The sequence below is a fragment of the Quercus suber genome, unplaced genomic scaffold, assembly GCF_002906115.3.
Source record: "Quercus suber isolate HL8 unplaced genomic scaffold, Cork oak 2.0 scaffold_409, whole genome shotgun sequence".
Classification (NCBI taxonomy): domain Eukaryota; kingdom Viridiplantae; phylum Streptophyta; class Magnoliopsida; order Fagales; family Fagaceae; genus Quercus; species Quercus suber.
In genome coordinates, this window is record NW_027069860.1 from 475,345 (window position 1) to 494,733 (window position 19,389).

At 32.1% G+C, this 19,389-nt stretch overlaps 1 protein-coding gene across 2 annotated transcripts; it reads left to right on the forward strand.

Annotated features, from left to right (window-relative positions):
• The first annotated feature begins 14,673 nt into the window (after positions 1 to 14,673).
• LOC112013943 (receptor kinase-like protein Xa21) lies at positions 14,674 to 19,090 on the forward strand. 2 transcript variants are annotated; one of them, XM_024046323.2, is made up of 3 exons: positions 14,674 to 15,181; positions 15,470 to 17,764; positions 18,475 to 19,090. In XM_024046323.2, exons 1-3 carry the CDS (start codon positions 14,782 to 14,784, stop codon positions 18,828 to 18,830), a joined length of 3,051 nt encoding a protein of 1,016 aa, XP_023902091.1. In that variant the 5' UTR covers positions 14,674 to 14,781; the 3' UTR covers positions 18,831 to 19,090. The 2 variants fall into 2 exon arrangements, with proteins under 2 accessions (XP_023902091.1, XP_065617458.1); XM_065761386.1 differs by having other exon boundaries at positions 14,674 to 17,764.
• The last annotated feature ends 299 nt before the right edge of the window (positions 19,091 to 19,389 follow it).

The window sequence follows — 19,389 nt, forward strand, 5'->3', positions numbered from 1 at the left end:
AAAAAAATTTTAAAAAAAAAAAAAAAAAAAAAAAAAAAAAAAAAAAAAAAAAAAAGACCTATTCTTTACCCTTCGTACCCCACTACTCCAAATTCATCATTAATACTCAAAGGCTTTTCTATTTTTTTGGATAAAAGTTAAAATTTTCAACAATTATATTATTTGAGATTACTACATTTTCCAAACACAATAACAACAAAATAAATAAATAAAAATAAAAAATCTAGGGGTGTGATGAGTATTATGCATTTGTGGGTGAAGTAAATTTTTCATCACACCCCTAGTTTTTTTTTTTTTTTTTTAATTGGAAAATGTAGTAATCCAAAATTATAATTATTGCAAATTATTAAGGTTTACCCAAAAAAATAGAAGAGCTTATGATCTAGTAATCATTATTCATAAGGGTGAGTATATTTATTTTGATGTAAAGACTATTCAATCACAATATATATATATATATATATGAAGAGGAAACATTATGCATGACAAAGCTATCTGGACGGAGGTGGCACGAACAGACGTGGCATGTACGGACCGAACAGCCATGTGGTATCCGGCCCATTATTATGTGGTCTCTAAGGAACCTTAAATAGAAAATACTTGCGACACACGATTAGCTCTGGTTTGTAGAGTCCTAACATGAGTAGAATTCTAGAATATACACGCATTAATGAGTATCTTCCCTATAAGGAAAAGACTTGTTCCGCAAACAAAGGAGTCTGACCCTACGCTACTATAAAAACCCAAAGACCCTCAAGAAAAAGGTACACACAATTTCTCTAAAGCTTACACTCTCTAGCATTGTTGGAGCTCTCTTCTAACTCAACCTTCAGAGGGTCTTTGGCCGGTACCATACCGATACTCTCTGTAAGGTCTTCTTCTTTTTTTGTGTTGGGCAGGTCTGGTATCGAGCGAGTTGGAACCATGTGGCTCACTGGTGATTTTTTCGGCATCATCAATATATATATACACGAATCTTTGATATTCAACCGTATAAGTTCTTTACATAATAAGTGAAGGACTTGCTACGTGCATTACTACTTAGGCACCTATATCCATTTTTCGACCACCCAACTAATCAAAAAGAAGAAAAAGAAAAAGATGTATGTTTGATGGTCTTTTATAATTTGGAGGAGTAAAACCCAAATCACCCTTCTTAATCTACAGAATCAATCTGCAAATAAGTTAAAAATTGAGTTACTAATGGTACTATTTTGGTTGGTGGAAAAAAATCCTCAACAATTAACTAATAATATATATTTTAAATTTTCTTTAATTTTCCATGATTCTCATTCTACAAAAAAAATAGAGGATCGAGTATTATAGCGCAATAAAAAAAAATAGATATTAAAAAATAGAAACAGATTTATTTTGTGAAGATTTGAACAATAAAGAGAGGGTGGGGGGAAATAGGAAAAACACGTGAATGGGATTTTAGTCCCATAAACTATGAGTAAATTTGTAAATGTACTATTCTAACTCTTGAATCCTAGTGTTGGCTCCTTGTTTGATATATATATATGAGTTGGGTTCAAGTTACACCTGGTGTAACTTTAAATGATGTTACACCACTCCATATTTTTTAATTGGATGCGAATATTGACAATTCCACCTTTAGATTACATTATCTTCATATATTTTCCATGCTTACAAAATTCCAAGGTGATCAAAGATTAATAACTATTTCATCGATCAATTGTTAAAATTCAAGTTTTTGTAGTTTAAAATAATGCATAAAAGATGAGCTTATAGATCAAATGGTAAATAACATCTGATTGATATAAAAATTAGCATGCATGTTAAGAACATATAGAACATGTAATTCAACGGTTAGATTTTCAAAAGATTAATTCAATAACAAGTTATTAGGTGGTGTAACATTGCTTAAAGTTACACCAGGTGTAACTTGAACCTAACTCTCTCTCTCTATATATATATATATATATATATTTTTTTTTTAAGAACTGCAGAAAACTTTTATTAAATTGAATCAATTGTTTATATTGACCTAGAATTTTCACTTTTAAAAAATCCATTATTATCTATATATTGTTAGTAACCAAACAGATATTAATAAATAAATAAAAATTCAAGTAAAAAACAACCCAAGAATTAAAACTCTTTGAGAACAAATTTGAACCTTTTTCACTCAAAAAAGAAAAAAAGAAAAGCAAATTACCAATCCATTAAGCTACAAACTTTGAAAACACAAATTCACGTAAATTTCAATTAATTGAAAACTTACCTCTTTTGCTCATTGTACTATTTATTATCAAACTTGGGTTGCTTCAAAGGTTTTGTATTTCCATCTACAAAAGAAAAGAAAAAGAAAAACTTTTTTTTTACACCAAGCGTAATCGAGATCGAAGGGAAACTACCAATTTAAATTGAATTCAATTGATAATAAATAAAATGAAAAATCAAATCCAAGAGAGTTAAATAGAAAAACTAGAAAACCAAATAAGTAGAGAAAATAGAAAAACTGATACTTGAATCTCGCTTGCGTTACACATTTTTTTTTTAATAAAAAAATGTTTTTGAAATAGTGGTAACTACCATGTGCGTGTTATGGATGAGAAGTCAAGAGAGAAATGAGGATGAGAAAGTGATGGGAAATGGGAGAAGTGAATGCATCGTTAGGAGTAGTGTTAATTCAAGTTCTTTAACACTAAACATTTTAAAGGCTTAACATTTTAGATCTGGATCGTTTAACAAACCGAAAATGGGAGAGGCTCAAGATTTTTAAGGTTGGACTGAGGTTCAACCTAGGTCAAATCGTGATGATGTCATAATTAATTTAATAATAATAAAATACAAATAAAGGTATTAAAATAGAAAACATTAACAAATTTTTACTAAAAATATGTCTAAAAAATTAAACAACTTTCAAATGAATTTTCACCATTTTTATAAGGTTAATTGAAAATAATAGAGCATAAACAAGTATAAAAAAAATTATGTTTACTAATCTTTCAAATAAAAAAAATTATCTAAAATAAAATCATTTTCAACATAAATTAATAACTTGCATATTCACATGTAAAAAACATAAATCTTCAACCTCTAATATGATTATCAAATAATAATAGATTGAGAGGGGGTAATATAATAAATTGGAAAAATATAATCTAAATTGTAAACAAATAAAATATTAAAGCCAGGAACGACACAACAAAGGAGCATAGCCTATTGGTTATTGTATCAGTATTTGACTTACTGATCGCTGGTTTTATCAAAAAAGTTAGTCATTTTTTTTCTTTTTTTCATTAAAAGTTTTAAAAAATGGTTTACTAATATAGCCATTCACTAGTAAAAGCCCTTATATTTATTTAAAAACTATTACAAACTCATGGGTAAAACCCATGAGTTAGGACACCCAAATGTTAGAAAACTGGCTTATAAACACATGGTTCCATGAGGGTTGACTCTAATGATACTGATCCGCATACATACTCAAGGGTAGAACCCATGAGTTATCAGTTTTTTTTTTTTTTTTTTTTTTGGTTGTGTGTGTGTTTTACCGTGTTGGATGGAATTATGGGAGATGGGTGGAACCGTGGGAGTTAATGTGAACTTTTGAGTAACAGTTAAAAAAAAAAAAAAAAAAAAAAAAGAGAAGATAATTGTAAGGTTTTTAGACTCAGATCGTTCATTGAACCATAAAAATGAGAGGTTCAAGGTTTTTGAGGTCGAACCGAGACCGGACCGGGGTCGAATTGTGATGATGTCATAATTAATTTAATAATTATTTAAAGCCTAAATATAGATATAAAATTTATAAAACTAGAAAAATTGACTAATATATCTATATATGTAAGGGAAATTTAATGATTTTCGAGCATATATTTAATAATTAAATAAGAAAGTTAACAAAATAAAATAATAACTATGAAAACATTAAAATTTATGATTAATTTTTGAAATAAAGTTGAATATCTTTGAAGGATTTTAATTATAATTTTTTTTATTTCTTGTAAGAGATGGATAATTTAATTAAGTAGAATAAGATTGTGTTAAGTTGTTTTAAAAATTAAAAAAAAATTGCTAAGGGTTGGACCGCACGGTTCTCACCAGTTTGTACGGTCCAACCCTGGTTTTAGGGGTTCACAGAATTAACAAAAAATCCGGTTCTTTAGGCTTAAAAAACCGGTTTCATTCCGATTCCTGGTTCTCACGATCCGACCTTCCGATCCGGTCCGGTCCGGTCCGGTTTTGAGAACCATGGATAATTGTGTAAATTTATCTCTTAAAAAAAATTTAAAATTGTTGACAGAATACATTTGAAGTTGAGTTTGAAAACCAGTAGAAATTGGTCCTAATTTGTAGGTAATATTGTAGGTGAGAGTTAGAGATGTGTTTTTACTGGATTATCCTCTATTTTTGTCTCTGCTTAAACTTAGGATGTAGAGGTATTTTTGAACACCAAAAAATTCAGTCCAATCAGGACAAGCCCATTAAATAATAGTATAAATTATATAGGCTTGGTATGTCTGATAATTTAAATAACATACATCATAAATAGTAGGCACCAAAGAATTGGACTTTTATGTGGGTCTTTAGGCATCAACAACTTGTTAATAAGGAAATATGAGATGCCTATGAATTATATTATTGTATATTAACAAAAAGTAAAAATTGAAGAGAAAATTTATCATTTCACATTTTTTTATTCATTTTTTCTTTCATTTTCCTTCAACAAAATACTTTTTTCCTAAATGATCAATCAAACACATTTCCTAGACCACCAATAATAGTGTAATTTTTTTTCATAATTAAAAAAAAAAAATTAATTGGGCTAAACATAGCCCTCAATCATGGTTTTTTTTTTTTTTTTTTTTTTTTTTTTTTTTTTTTTTTTTTAAAGTTAATGTTATAGGCAATGTTATGAATACCGTTTCGGGCCCATTTTGGTTTGCCCATTGTAATGGAATATTTCGATATCGGCCTATTTCGGTATCGGCCTATTTCGGTGTACAGTTTCAGGGTGTTTTGGAGTTACGTTATTTTATAATAAGAAATATATGTTATTAATTAAAAAAACCTATATAAATTATTAAGGGTTTAAAAGAAGTTGTGAGTACATATTTTCAACTAATATGTATTCTTTAAGCCCAAATAATAATAATAAGTATCAGTTCAATCATTTATAAAATATAATAAGAGTAAAAAATAAAAAATAAAAACTTGATGTTAATATTAGTAGTTGGAACAGTGGAAGAGGGTTAAGGCTATAACATTCATTTTTATTGTTAGTCACGTGGGGCTCACAAAAACAAAATAAAGAAAAAATTCAAATCTTAAAACACAAGTGACAAAAGAGCAGAGCATGTGGGCTGGCAAAAACAGAGCAAATAAAAAATTTAAAACAAAGGACATAGCATTTAAGGAAGAGTAAGGAGGCTGACAAATAGTCACATACATTACCTGTATAACACACAAATAAAAAAGGATAGGTAGACTGGTAGTAGTACCGAAACCCACCAGAAGAAAAAATCAAAAAGAGAAGAAGAGAAGAAGAAGGGTCCGAAACCCACCAGAAGAAGTAGAAGGGTTTGAAACCCAGAAGAAGAAGAAAGAGAAACAAGAAGAAGAAGGGTCCGTAACAAGAAGAAGAAGAAGGTAGGCTTTTTTTTTTTTTTTTTTTTTAAGCCAAAATTTGGTACCAGTCGAAATTTGTATTTCGGTAGAAATTGGCCGGAATGGCCGGAACACACCGAAATAGGCCGAAATTTGACTTGAAGTGGAATAGGGGGTATTATGGTACTGGTTTGCATGCCGGTATGAAATATTTCGATCGTTCCAGCTGAACGGAACAGAATCAGTAACAATGGTTATAGGTACTACACAACACCTATCGCAACAATAAAGTTGACAAGTTTTTGTTAATTCTTATTTGAATTTATCATTGACATTACTTTTTTATCTATTAATAACAACTTGCCACACTGGTAATTATAGAATTTTTGGTGATTATGGATTTTTTTATTTGATAAATAATCATCAACTCTTTCTCTCCTTTACAAACTCACTTAGAGAAAAGTTAAAATTTGTCTTAGGTCTCCAATACAGTGATAACAATTGAATATTCGGAAACCGTTTCCATGAACAGATCAAACCCACTTCATCCCATTATTCACATCTTTTCTGCAGTTCTTAAAAAAAAAATATATATATATATATATATATAGAGAGAGAGAGTTAGGTTCAAGTTACACCTGGTGTAACTTTAAGCAATGTTACACCACCTAATAACTTGTTATTGAATTAATCTTTTGAAAATCTAACCGTTGAATTACATGTTCTATATGTTCTTAACATGCATGCTAATTTTTATATCAATCAGATGTTATTTACCATTTGATCTATAAGCTCATCTTTTATGCATTATTTTAAACTACAAAAACTTGAATTTTAACAATTGATCGATGAAATAGTTATTAATCTTTGATCACCTTGGAATTTTGTAAGCATGGAAAATATATGAAGATAATGTAATCTAAAGGTGGAATTGTCAATATTCGCATCCAATTAAAAAATATGGAGTGGTGTAACATCATTTAAAGTTACACCAGGTGTAACTTGAACCCAACTCATATATATATATCAAACAAGGAGCCAACACTAGGATTCAAGAGTTAGAATAGTACATTTACAAATTTACTCATAGTTTATGGGACTAAAATCCCATTCACGTGTTTTTCCTATTTCCCCCCACCCTCTCTTTATTGTTCAAATCTTCACAAAATAAATCTGTTTCTATTTTTTAATATCTATTTTTTTTTATTGCGCTATAATACTCGATCCTCTATTTTTTTTGTAGAATGAGAATCATGGAAAATTAAAGAAAATTTAAAATATATATTATTAGTTAATTGTTGAGGATTTTTTTCCACCAACCAAAATAGTACCATTAGTAACTCAATTTTTAACTTATTTGCAGATTGATTCTGTAGATTAAGAAGGGTGATTTGGGTTTTACTCCTCCAAATTATAAAAGACCATCAAACATACATCTTTTTCTTTTTCTTCTTTTTGATTAGTTGGGTGGTCGAAAAATGGATATAGGTGCCTAAGTAGTAATGCACGTAGCAAGTCCTTCACTTATTATGTAAAGAACTTATACGGTTGAATATCAAAGATTCGTGTATATATATATTGATGATGCCGAAAAAATCACCAGTGAGCCACATGGTTCCAACTCGCTCGATACCAGACCTGCCCAACACAAAAAAAGAAGAAGACCTTACAGAGAGTATCGGTATGGTACCGGCCAAAGACCCTCTGAAGGTTGAGTTAGAAGAGAGCTCCAACAATGCTAGAGAGTGTAAGCTTTAGAGAAATTGTGTGTACCTTTTTCTTGAGGGTCTTTGGGTTTTTATAGTAGCGTAGGGTCAGACTCCTTTGTTTGCGGAACAAGTCTTTTCCTTATAGGGAAGATACTCATTAATGCGTGTATATTCTAGAATTCTACTCATGTTAGGACTCTACAAACCAGAGCTAATCGTGTGTCGCAAGTATTTTCTATTTAAGGTTCCTTAGAGACCACATAATAATGGGCCGGATACCACATGGCTGTTCGGTCCGTACATGCCACGTCTGTTCGTGCCACCTCCGTCCAGATAGCTTTGTCATGCATAATGTTTCCTCTTCATATATATATATATATATATTGTGATTGAATAGTCTTTACATCAAAATAAATATACTCACCCTTATGAATAATGATTACTAGATCATAAGCTCTTCTATTTTTTTGGGTAAACCTTAATAATTTGCAATAATTATAATTTTGGATTACTACATTTTCCAATATTCAAAGAGTAAGCATTATGGTTGATGTTGCATTAGCGTTGGATTATCTCCACGATGGTCAATCAGAATCCATGGTGCATTGTGATTTGAAGCCTAGCAATATCCTATTGGATGAGGACATGGTTGCGCATGTTGGTGACTTTGGCATTACAAAGATTTTAGTTGAAAACAATGACGCAACCCATACCAAAACCATTGGTACAGTTGGCTACATTGCACCAGATATGCATGTATTAGGTTAATTTCGTGAATAATATTAATAGTGGTTAATTTTAGGAATAACCATGAGTGTGGTAGTTTTCATCAGCTCAGTAATGTAGTTGCATTAGATTCTTATGAATATACCCTTAAATTACTTGTTTTATCATTATGTCACAAGTCAAATACAAATTAATTTTGTTGAGAGAACAAATACAAATTAATTTAATATTATTTTAATATTGGACTCGTTAAAGCAACCATGGTATTGACATGGCTAGCCTTATGCCCACTTATAGCCCATTTTATAGCCATTGACACTATTCAAGGTAATGATCCTATTTGATAAGTTATCCTAAAATTGACTAGAAAAGTTCAGCTATGGCGCTCAGGAGCTGAGAGTTGAAAATAATTACAAAACTATTCCATCAGTATTAGGGACAAAGCCTTTTTTGACAAATTGTCAACATTACTTTTATGGACAAAACTTAGGTATAATATCATAGGTTCTCCTTTTAAGAATTAGCTATGTGACTATTTAATTATAAAATACACTTCATTCCCATGAGAAAAATCCACATAGCAGAATTTTAAAAGGAGAACTTAAGGAATAACGCCTAAGTATTATACCTAAATCTTGCTCTATTTTTATATAGAACCCACGTTAATACCAATTTTATTATTTGCAAATCACAATAGCATACTTGATAAATAAATAAATAAAAGAATCAAGTATACATATATACATCAATTGATGGATCATGGATAGTTACAGTAATTTTTTTTTTTTTTAGTGTATGAATGTGTGTATATATATCAATGTATTAAGGTTATATTTGTAAATTAGTTTTGGAAACATATATGTTGGTCACTAACTTAAAAATTTCTTGACAAATGTGAGCATGATAGAGTATGGTTCTGAAGGGAGAGTATTCACCAAAGGTGACATTTATAGTTATGGGATAATCTTGTTAGAGATGATCACAAGAAAGAAACCTACCAATGAAATAGTTGTTGGAGAACTAGGTATGAGGCAATGGATTGCATCACTTCGTGACCGAATGGAAGTTGTGGACGATGGTTTGCTTAGGATAGAAGACGGAAGAGATGTAACTGTCCTGCAAACTATTCTTTCATCTATCTTGGAACTAGGCTTGAGGTGCTCGGAAGAATTACCAAATGGAAGATTTGACATCAAGGATGTGGTGGCCAAGGTTAACAAAATCAAATTGACACTACTTGGAAACAGAAATAGGGGTGTCTGATATTTATGTTATTACTCAAATATCGTATGTGTGCACTTGAAGTGACCTTGTTAAAGCTTGTGTTCCTTATTTTATTTTATTTTTTCGGGCCAAAATTTAGTTATTTTATTTTGATAATTTGGTTTGTAGCGATACTATAGGAAATTTAACGGTATCTTTTTGTAATTTTGGAATATGTATTTTTATTTAGACTGATTTTAGTAGATTCAAATAAAATTCTTGTTAGAGAATTTCTCAAATTTTTAATGGATTCTTAGTTTTTTTTCCCCCTTGATTCGTCAAGATTTCATTGAGGTAAAACAATATCTTACTTTACTGTATCTTCGTTCTGCGTTGTAAAACCCCCCCCCCCCTAGGAATGAAGAAATTGAGGCCAACATTCATAATAGTCGTGAGATTAGTCCTCATGCATTGTAATTTTTTCTTGGATTTCACTGCTCTTTTGAATGTTCAGTTGTACTTAACTGAGAAGAAATAATATGCTGGGAAAGTAAATATGTATTTGATTTTAGTTTACAAATACTCATTCTGACGGAGCTTTAAAATTCCTTGAAGCTAATTCCCCTGGAAAAAAAAAAGAAAAAAGAAAAAAGAACACTTAATTCCACGACTTTGGATTTAAATCATACTACTTGAATTAGTCAAGCTCTAAGATTCCATTCCCATGTATATATGCTACCTTTTATTCTTCTCTGTCATCATCTCACTTCCATAATTACTTGGTCATTTTTTATCGTAATCATGATAGGGTAGAATTCCAACTTCCAAGTGAGATTGTCAATCAGTCTGTTTACAATTCAAAGGGCATCTCCTTAAGCGTGTTTGTAAATTTACCAATTAAAAAAAGAAAAACGGATTCTAATTGAGATGAGCCTAACTCCACTATAAATTATAGTCTATAATTTATCCCATGTCAGGTTCCATAGCTGTCTCGTCTCGTGTTTATCCCTCCGTTTTCTTTGTCTATATTGACGGGACTAGAATTGTGGGACATGCCACTTTTGGTAAAGTGGAAAAAATTTATATTATGTTCACACATAGGGTCGAATAACCATGTTGCATACCCATCATGAATATGATACATCTGAAATGATTTTGTATTAATAAGCTGTACCAATGAAACGGCAAGACTATCCTATTCCAAAGAGCCTTCTCTGTCTCTCTTGTGCACACACATTATGCTAATGGAAAGTTCATACATTTTCCTCCTGTTGGCTTTTCTGTTAATGCAGCCATGCATACTTCAGTTTCCCCAATCTTCCAACAACTTTACGGATCAATCAGCTCTCATTGCCTTCAAATCTCAAATCAATTTTAGCATTGAATAGTTACGTAAATGGAAAAATAAATAAGAGATTAAATTGTTACACTTGAAAATTTAGAGGGACAAAAATCTAACTTTTAAAGGTGGAGTGACCAAAGTCGAATAAACTCCATATTTGAGGGACAGTAATGTACTTATGTTAGTTTTAAAATACCCTTTATAGTCAGTGGTGGAACTCGGAAGGGACCAAGGGCACTAGGATTATTTTTTATTATTTTTTATTTCTTATAGAAAAAAAAAAGTTCTACATATTAATAGGTAATATTTGAGAATATTGTTTCAAAAATTTCTTGGCCCCCTAAAAAATTAAAAATCAGCCGCGAAAATTGAAATTTGTCCTTAAAAACGCAAACATTGAAGTGGCCACTTAAATTATAATTGGTTATACACTATAACCATGTATTTGGTTTGAGAATCTGGCTTGTTGCTTATTTAGAATACAAAATTAAAGTTTGGGATTTCGATATTTGGATATGTGTTGTTTAAACTCCATCTAAAAGATTTTTTAGTCGTTTTTATTATTTTTATTTTTTATTTTTGGTCCTAAACAAAATTACTTTGCAATTAAGCATCATTATCAATTATTAATTTTCTATGTTACAATAAATTCTTAAGTAAAAAATAAATTAAATATCAATTTAGTGAACATATAATGAAGTTATTCTTAGTTTATCTCTCAATCCTCAAGATCTACACGAATATTTTTTTCCCCTTTTCAAATGATGATATTTTTTTAATAAACAATTTTATGCATTAGAATTCACAAATAATGAAAAATTATGGATGAAAAATAGAACTCCACCATGATCGATGAGTGTGATGTGCAGTTCATAAAACCAAAAAAAGGGGTTTATGAGGAAACACTTGATCGAGAAGCAAGCATGTAGGCTTGCTTCTCGATCAAGTGTTTCCTCATAATCCCGTGCTTGCTTCTCAATCAAGTGTTTCCTCATAATCCAAAGTAAATTAATTTTTTTTAATTTACTTTGGATTCAAACTAAGAAGCAAGTAGTTAAGCCTAGCTCTTATATATAAATAATATATTTGTACTAAGATGAATTAATTTAATTTTTTTTTTTAAGGGTTATGCTAACGAGTGCTTTTAGGGCAATAGTTAACAATCTATTTTAAAAAAGTTTTGACATTACTTTTATGGAAAATGAAAAAAGTTGTCAAAATATTAATAGCTGTTTTTTTTTTCTCATAAAAATTTTCTTTAAATGGATTGTTAATTATTGCTCTAAAGGCATCCCTTAGCATTTTCGTTTTTTTAATCTAAATGTCTCTTGCTTCTTTAAGTTTCCTTTTCTCTTCACTTCCCAAACTCTCTTATTTCTCTTTTCAGTTTCTTGTTCGTTGCCTTCGACTCAATCATTCATCAACCTTGAAAATGCACACTGGTTAATAGACAAGACTGTAACTTCCCAAGTCTTGTGGAAGTTTTGAGCAAAGACCAAAAGACTTGTTGGTGAAACACACGGTGGTTGAAAAAAAAGATATCTGCCATCAATTTGTATGGGAGAAAGCAAAATACGAATCTTACCAAAAGATTCAATGAACCTTGAAAACATGTGGGTCTAGGGTAGACTTATAGTTAACATTTCACATGGTCATTGTTTGGAACTCCCAAAGACTTTCCAAAAGACTTTGAAAAGCTGAAGTTTTGTAAGTTTGGACTATATAATAATTGCTTGATCCTGATTACAGTAAGTTGTTGTCTCTTGCACAATAAATTGGCCATTTTTTCCTTGTCATGTACTGTACATGCCATTTCTAGTCACTACTGTTGCTGTTGCTAGCTCACTGTTTTGACATTTACTCCTAGTCAAAAAAAATTGTGTAAAAAATTTGTCTCCTAACTTATATATATATATATATATTATCATTGTTTTTTTTTTATAATAAAAAAGTTTAATGTGACTATAGTCAAGCATCTGAAGTGTTTTTTTTTTCTTTAAAAGCTGAAAACAATTACTTAGCCATTTATTCCTTGTCGTTCATGGTACAAGTATTTTGTATAAACAGAATTGGTTTTTTTTTTTTTTATAATTTTTTTTTTATTTTTAAATGCTTTTAAAAACTTTTTATTAAAAAAAATACCCTTCTAAGAAAATGCTTTTAAAAACTTTTATTAAAAAAAAAAACACAATAATAGTAAGAAAATTTTTCTAAAATAATTAATTAATAAATAAACCATTATTAAAAGATAGGTTTTACTATAAAGTTGAAAATGATATTCTAATAAAATCGTAGGCTTGATTACCTTCCCACGTAGGCTGCGTTTGAATTGGTGGTAAACCATTTTAGGAAATCGTTTTTCACCTTTTCCGCGTGTTTGACAGTTACGGAAAATATAATTTTCGAAAAATCATTTCCTATTTCCTTTGACAATGGAAATCGTTTTCAGTTTCTATTTTCACTTCAAAGTATTTTCGAAGAGAGAGAGAGAGAGAGAGAGAGAGAGAGAGAGAGAGAGAGAGAGAGAGAGAGAGAGCCCAGAACTGGCGCCGCGCCGATCGCCGGTGAACCCCGATCGTTGCTCGCAGCACCACGCCGCGCTGATCGTCGATCACCTTTGCTCGATCTCACCTCTGCCGCGCGATCTCGCCACGAACCCAGAACCCATCGTCAATCGTTGATCTTGCCATGAACCCAGAACCCATCGCCTTCGCACTGGCGAGTCGCATCGGCGAACCCAGAACCCATTGAGTCGCACCGTTGATCGTCGATCTCCTTCGAACCCAGAACCCATCGCTTCTGACCGGATTTGATATATTTTTTCTTTGGTTTTGTTTCTGCTTTTGATTGTCGGAGTTTGCTGTGATTTTGAAATTTTTTGTAATAAAATTTATTTGAATGCTGAGAAAATAGCTGAGAAAATGTGAAAAATTTGTAGGAAAATAGCATTTTCAGAATACAACCAAATACATGAAAATATTTTCTACAACAATTTTCATAATACAACCAAATACTTGAAAATATTTTCATTTTCTGAAAAATAGCATTTCCAGAAAATAGATATTTTTCAGAAAATATTTTACGGGAACCAAACGGACCCGGTAGATCTATCTTAATAGAAAAATAGAGGTTCATCGACACTAAGAAAAAGTGAAAACAGCTGTTTTTTTTTTTTTTTCCTGCAAAAACTCGGCCATTTATTTCTTGTCATGTGCGGTACAAGTCTTGTCTAGTGTGAATTGATAGGTCTCTGTTTCTTAATTTTCTTGCCCCATTCATTCCTTGAATGCAAACCACAAACCTTTTTTTTTTTTTTTTTTTTTTGTTTTCATTTACGTTGACAAGAGTGGAATTTTGGGATATATGCCCTAAGGCATGGCCATACATAACATAGAAATCACACTTGGAAATGGTGGACAATTAGCTAGAGCAGCAGGTGCTATAGCGAAACTGATTGCAAAAGAGGGGAAATCGGCCACATTAAAATTACCTTCTGGGGAGGTCCGTTTGTTATCCAAAAATTGCTCAGCAACAGTCGGACAAGTGGGTAATGTTGGGTGAACCAGAAAAGTTTGGGTAGAGCCGGATCTAAATGTTAGCTAGGTAAGCGTCCTGTAGTAAGATGAGTAGTTATGAACCCTGTAGACCACACACGTCTATAGACTTCGAAATTTGTAATTGCCTCTTGTGTAATTCAACTTACCGAAAAAAAAAAAAAAAAAAAAAAAAAATCTTCCAAGTGAGATTGGTAGATTGCCCTGTTATTTCGCAGGGAAAAACTTAACAATAAATCCAAATACAACTTATTTCATAATTAAAAACAAAAAGAGGTGAAAATTTTTGTATCTTCAAACTTAGAAGATGTTTGGTACATTTAAACAATAATTTTTAGTGGTTGAACACTAAAATATGTATTTTCATAACACTTTTTAATTCACACGTATTTTCATAATATTTAAACAAAATTTCTAATCAGGCTATAATAGCATATTGATTCAAGCCTTTTAATGCATTCAATCTCACTTTTTTTCCCCTATTTTTAATTAATTCTTATTGTTTATATATATATATATATATAAAAGCTAGTGTGAATACAGTCAAGCATATGAAGCGGTTTTCTTTAGAAAAGCTGAAAAATAATCAAAAGAATACCACACAAAGGGCTATTCTATCTTAGTTCCAGAGTTCGAAGAGTATTCTGTGTCTCTCGGGTGCAAACTCATTATGCCAATAGAGAGGCCATCCATTCACTTGCTCTTGGCATTTCTGTTAGTGCATTCATGCGTCCTTCAATTGTCCCAATCTGCCAGCAACTTTACTGATCAATCAGCTCTCATTGCCTTCAATTCCAAGATCAACAATGCTCACTCGGCTGGTAATTGGTCCACAACAACAAACTTTTGTAACTGGATTGGAGTCACTTGCAGCCTACGAAGACAGAGAGTCACAGCCTTGAACCTCTCCTACCTTGGTCTCCAAGGCACCATTTCACCTCATGTTGGCAACCTCTCCTTCCTAGTCTCACTGGATCTTTCTAACAACAGCTTCTATGGTTTCCTGCCTCATGAGATTAGTCGTCTACACCGCTTGAGGGAACTTGTCTTGTCATACAACTTATTGGAAGGTAGTATCCCTCCAACTATACATAATTGCCACAAGCTTGAATATTTATCTCTTCCAGGAAACAAGTTTAATGGTAGCATACCTAAAGATTTAGGCATGTTACCAATGCTTCGCTATTTAGACCTTGATGGAAACCGACTTATGGGTGCAATTCCATGGTCCCTAAGCAATGTTTCATCGTTAGAGTTCTTGAATTTGGAATCCAATCTCCTTGTTGGTCCTTTTCCTCATGTCATCTTTAACATATCCTCTCTTACCAATATTTACCTTTCATCAAATTATATCTCAGGAACTCTTCCTATGGAACTCTGCACCCACTGTCCTAATCTTCAAGGACTTTATCTTTCAGACAACAGTTTAGCCGGTCAGCTTCCTTCACAAATCCATTATTGTAGAAACCTTGTAGCAATATCTCTGTCATACAATAAGTTTGTTGGAAGTATTACAAAAGGTATTGGGAGTTTAGAAAACCTTGAACTGCTTTATCTTGGTGGTAACAATTTAAGTGGTAACATACCTCCTAGCCTAGGTAACCTTTCGAGGTTACTGGAGTTCGCTATTGAAGACAACAATATTAAAGGAAGCATTCCGAGTGATTCATGGCATTTTACTAATCTATATATATTGAATTTTGAATTCAATGATCTCACAGGGACAATACCCAACAACATTTTAAATATTTCCTCTCTACAAGAGATCTCCTTAGTACAAAATTCTTTGTACGGAAATCTTCCATTAGATGCTGGGCTTTCTTGTACTAATCTTGAAATTCTGTATTTGGCTCACAACAAACTTAGTGGTCATATCCAATCGGATATTTCAAATTGTTCCAATCTCGCCGAAGTAGATTTTGGGAGGAACTCACTCTCAGGACCAATACCCAAAAGTCTTGGAAACTTGAAATACCTTCGAGTTCTTGTTCTGTATGACAATCAGCTAACAGCAGAGCCTGGAGAGCAAGAGATGACTTTCCTTTCATCTTTATCTAGTTGCATATTTTTGGAAGAGCTGGTTATATCGTTCAATTCCCTCAATACTACAATTCCAGATTACATCGGAAACTTATCCATTTCACTTAAAAAATTCATTGCAAGTTATAACCAAATAAAGGGTCAAATTCCAATGAAAATTGGTTCCTTGAAAAATTTGACCTTTCTTGATTTGAGCTATAACAATTTGACTGGAAACATACCATCAACATTAGGAGGAGTTGAAGGGTTGCAGAGGTTGCATCTTAGAGTCAACAATATTGGAGGAAACATTCCAAAAGAACTTTGTCAGCTAAGGAATTTGGGACAGTTAGTTCTCTCACATAACAAAATCTCTGGATCCATCCCAAATTGCATTGGAAACCTCAATCTTTTGCAGAGATTAAACTTGAGTCACAACGGACTGACATCATCAATCCCACTGGAAGTATGGAGCCTTGAAAATATGTTGTTCTTGGATTTATCATCGAATTACTTTGGTGGATCCTTGTCTCCAAACATGAGAGAACTAGATGCTATTATATTCATAGACTTGTCTTGTAACCAAATTACTGGAAATATTCCAAGCATCATTGGTTTTTTTCAAATCCTAAGTGGTCTTAATTTGTCAAAGAACTCATTTCAAGGAGATATTCCAAAATCTTTTGGATCCTTGAAAGGATTGGATCAGTTCGACCTCTCGAACAACAATCTCTCCGGTGCAATTCCTAAGTCTCTTGAGGCACTTCCATATCTCAAGTATTTGAATTTGTCTTTCAACAAGCTATCAGGAGAGATTCCATCTAGTGGAGTTTTTATAAACTTCACAGCAGAATCATTTTTAGGCAATGAACTTCTTTGTGGGAATCCAATTTTTGGAGTTCCACCTTGTACAAGTCAAATTTCTTCTCAACGATCAAGGGTGAAGCAAATTTTGCTTAGATATATTATTCCTGCCATTGCATCAATTATAATCTTTACAGCACTGGTTACTATGCTAAGAAGACACCCAGAATGTAAAATCCAGATTCCAAGTTTTATTAACACATTGCGTGCAGTGGATTATAGAATGATATCATATCATGAGCTTTGTCGTGGGACAAACAGCTTCTGTGAAGGCAACTTGCTTGGAATTGGAGGTTTTGGCTCTGTTTACAAAGGGGTACTATTTGATGGGACCATTGTTGCTATCAAAGTTCTAAACTTGCAATTGGAGGGTGCTTTAAAAAGTTTTGACGTTGAATGCAAAGTGTTAAGGGCAATCCGACATAGGAATCTAGTCAAAGTCATTACTACTTGCTCCAACCCCGAGTTTAGAGCTTTGGTGTTACAATACATGTCAAATGGTAGTCTCGAAAAGTGGTTATACTCTCACAACTATTGCTTGAATCTTGTTCAAAGAGTATGCATTATGGTTGATGTTGCATTAGCGTTGGATTATCTCCACAATGGTCAATCAGAATCCATGGTGCATTGTGATTTGAAGCCTAGCAATATCCTACTGGATGAGGACATGGTTGCGCATGTTGGTGACTTTGGCATTGCAAAGATTTTAGTTGAAAACAAGGACGCAACCCATACAAAAACCATCGGTACAATTGGCTACATTGCACCAGGTATGCATGTATTAGGTTAATTTAACATTAATAGTGGTTAATTTTAGGAATAACCATAAGTGTGGTAGTTTTCATCAGCTCAGTAATGTAGTTGCATTAGATTCTTATGAATATACCCTTAAATTATTTGTTTTATGCATTATGCTCACAAGTTAAATACAAATTATTTTTGTTGAGAGAACATATACAAATTAATTTAATATTGGATTCGTTAATGCAACCATGGTATTGACATGGCTTGCCTTATGCCCACTTATAGCCCATTTTATAGCCATTTCACTATTCAAGGTAATGATCCTATTTGATAAGTTATCCTAAAATTGACTAGAAAAGTTCAGCTATGGCGCTCAGTTTGGGAGTTGAGAGTTGAAAATAATTACAAAACTATTCCATCAGTATTAGGGACATAGCCTTTTTTAACAAATTGTCAACATTACTTTTATATAGAACCCACATTAATACCAATTTTACTATTTGCAAATCACAATGGCATACTTGATAAATAAATAAATAAAAGAATCAAGTATACATATATACATCAATTGATGGATCATGGATAGTTACAATAAACATTATTTTTTTATGTATGAATGTGTGTGTATATATATATATATATATTAGTGTATTAATGTTATATTTGTAAATTATTTTTGGAAACATATATGTGGGTCACTAACTTAAAATTTTCTTGACAAATGTGAGCATGATAGAGTATGGTTCTGAAGGGAGAGTATCCGCCAAATGTGACATTTATAGTTATGGGATAATTTTGTTGGAGATGATCACAAGAAAGAAACCTACAGATGAAATATTTGTTGCAGAACTAGGTATGAGGCAATGGGTTGCATCACTTCATGACCGAATGGAAGTTGTGGACGATGGTTTGCTTAGGATAGAAGAAGGAAGAGATGTAACTGCCTTGCAAACTATTCTTTCATCTATCTTGGAACTAGGCTTGAGGTGTTCAGAAGAATTACCAAATGGAAGACTTGACATCAAGGATGTGGTGGCCAAGGTTAACAAAATCAAATTGACACTACTTGGAAACAGAAATAGGGGTGTCTGATATTTATGTTATTGCTCAAATTTCGTATGTGTGCACTTGAAGAGACCTTGTTAAAGCTTCTGTTCCTTTTTTTATTTTATTTTTTGGGGCCAAAATTTAGTTATTTTATTTTGATAATTTGGTTTGTAGCGATACTATAGGAAATTCAATGATATCTTTTTGTAATTGTAGAATATGTATTTTTATTTAGACTGATTTTAGTAGATTCAAATAAAATACTTATCTGAGAATTTCTCAAAATTTTAATGGATTCTTAGTTTCTTTTCCCTTGATTCGTAAAGATTTCATTGAGGTAAAACAATATCTTGCTTTACTATATTTTCGTTCTGCATTATAAAACCCCAAATTAACCCCCCCCCAAAAAAAAACCTAATTTTCAGATAGTGAAACTCCCAAATCGACGAGTTAGGACTCCCCAAATTTGATCTCCACTAGCTTCTTCCTCAGCATAAGCAACCAACTTGCACTCCTCCATGGTAGGAACGAAGAAATTGAGGCCAACATTCATATCAGTCGTGAGATTAGTTCTCATGCATTGTAATTTTTTCTTGAATTTCAC

Excerpts from the sequence above, each read along its gene's own strand:
- LOC112013943 (XM_065761386.1), top strand. The coding sequence starts at position 14,782 with ATGCCAATAGAGAGGCCATCCATTCACTTGCTCTTGGCATTTCTGTTA. Across the intron at positions 17,765-18,474 it reads AATTGGCTACATTGCACCAG|AGTATGGTTCTGAAGGGAGA; the intron begins GTATGCATGTAT and ends TGAGCATGATAG.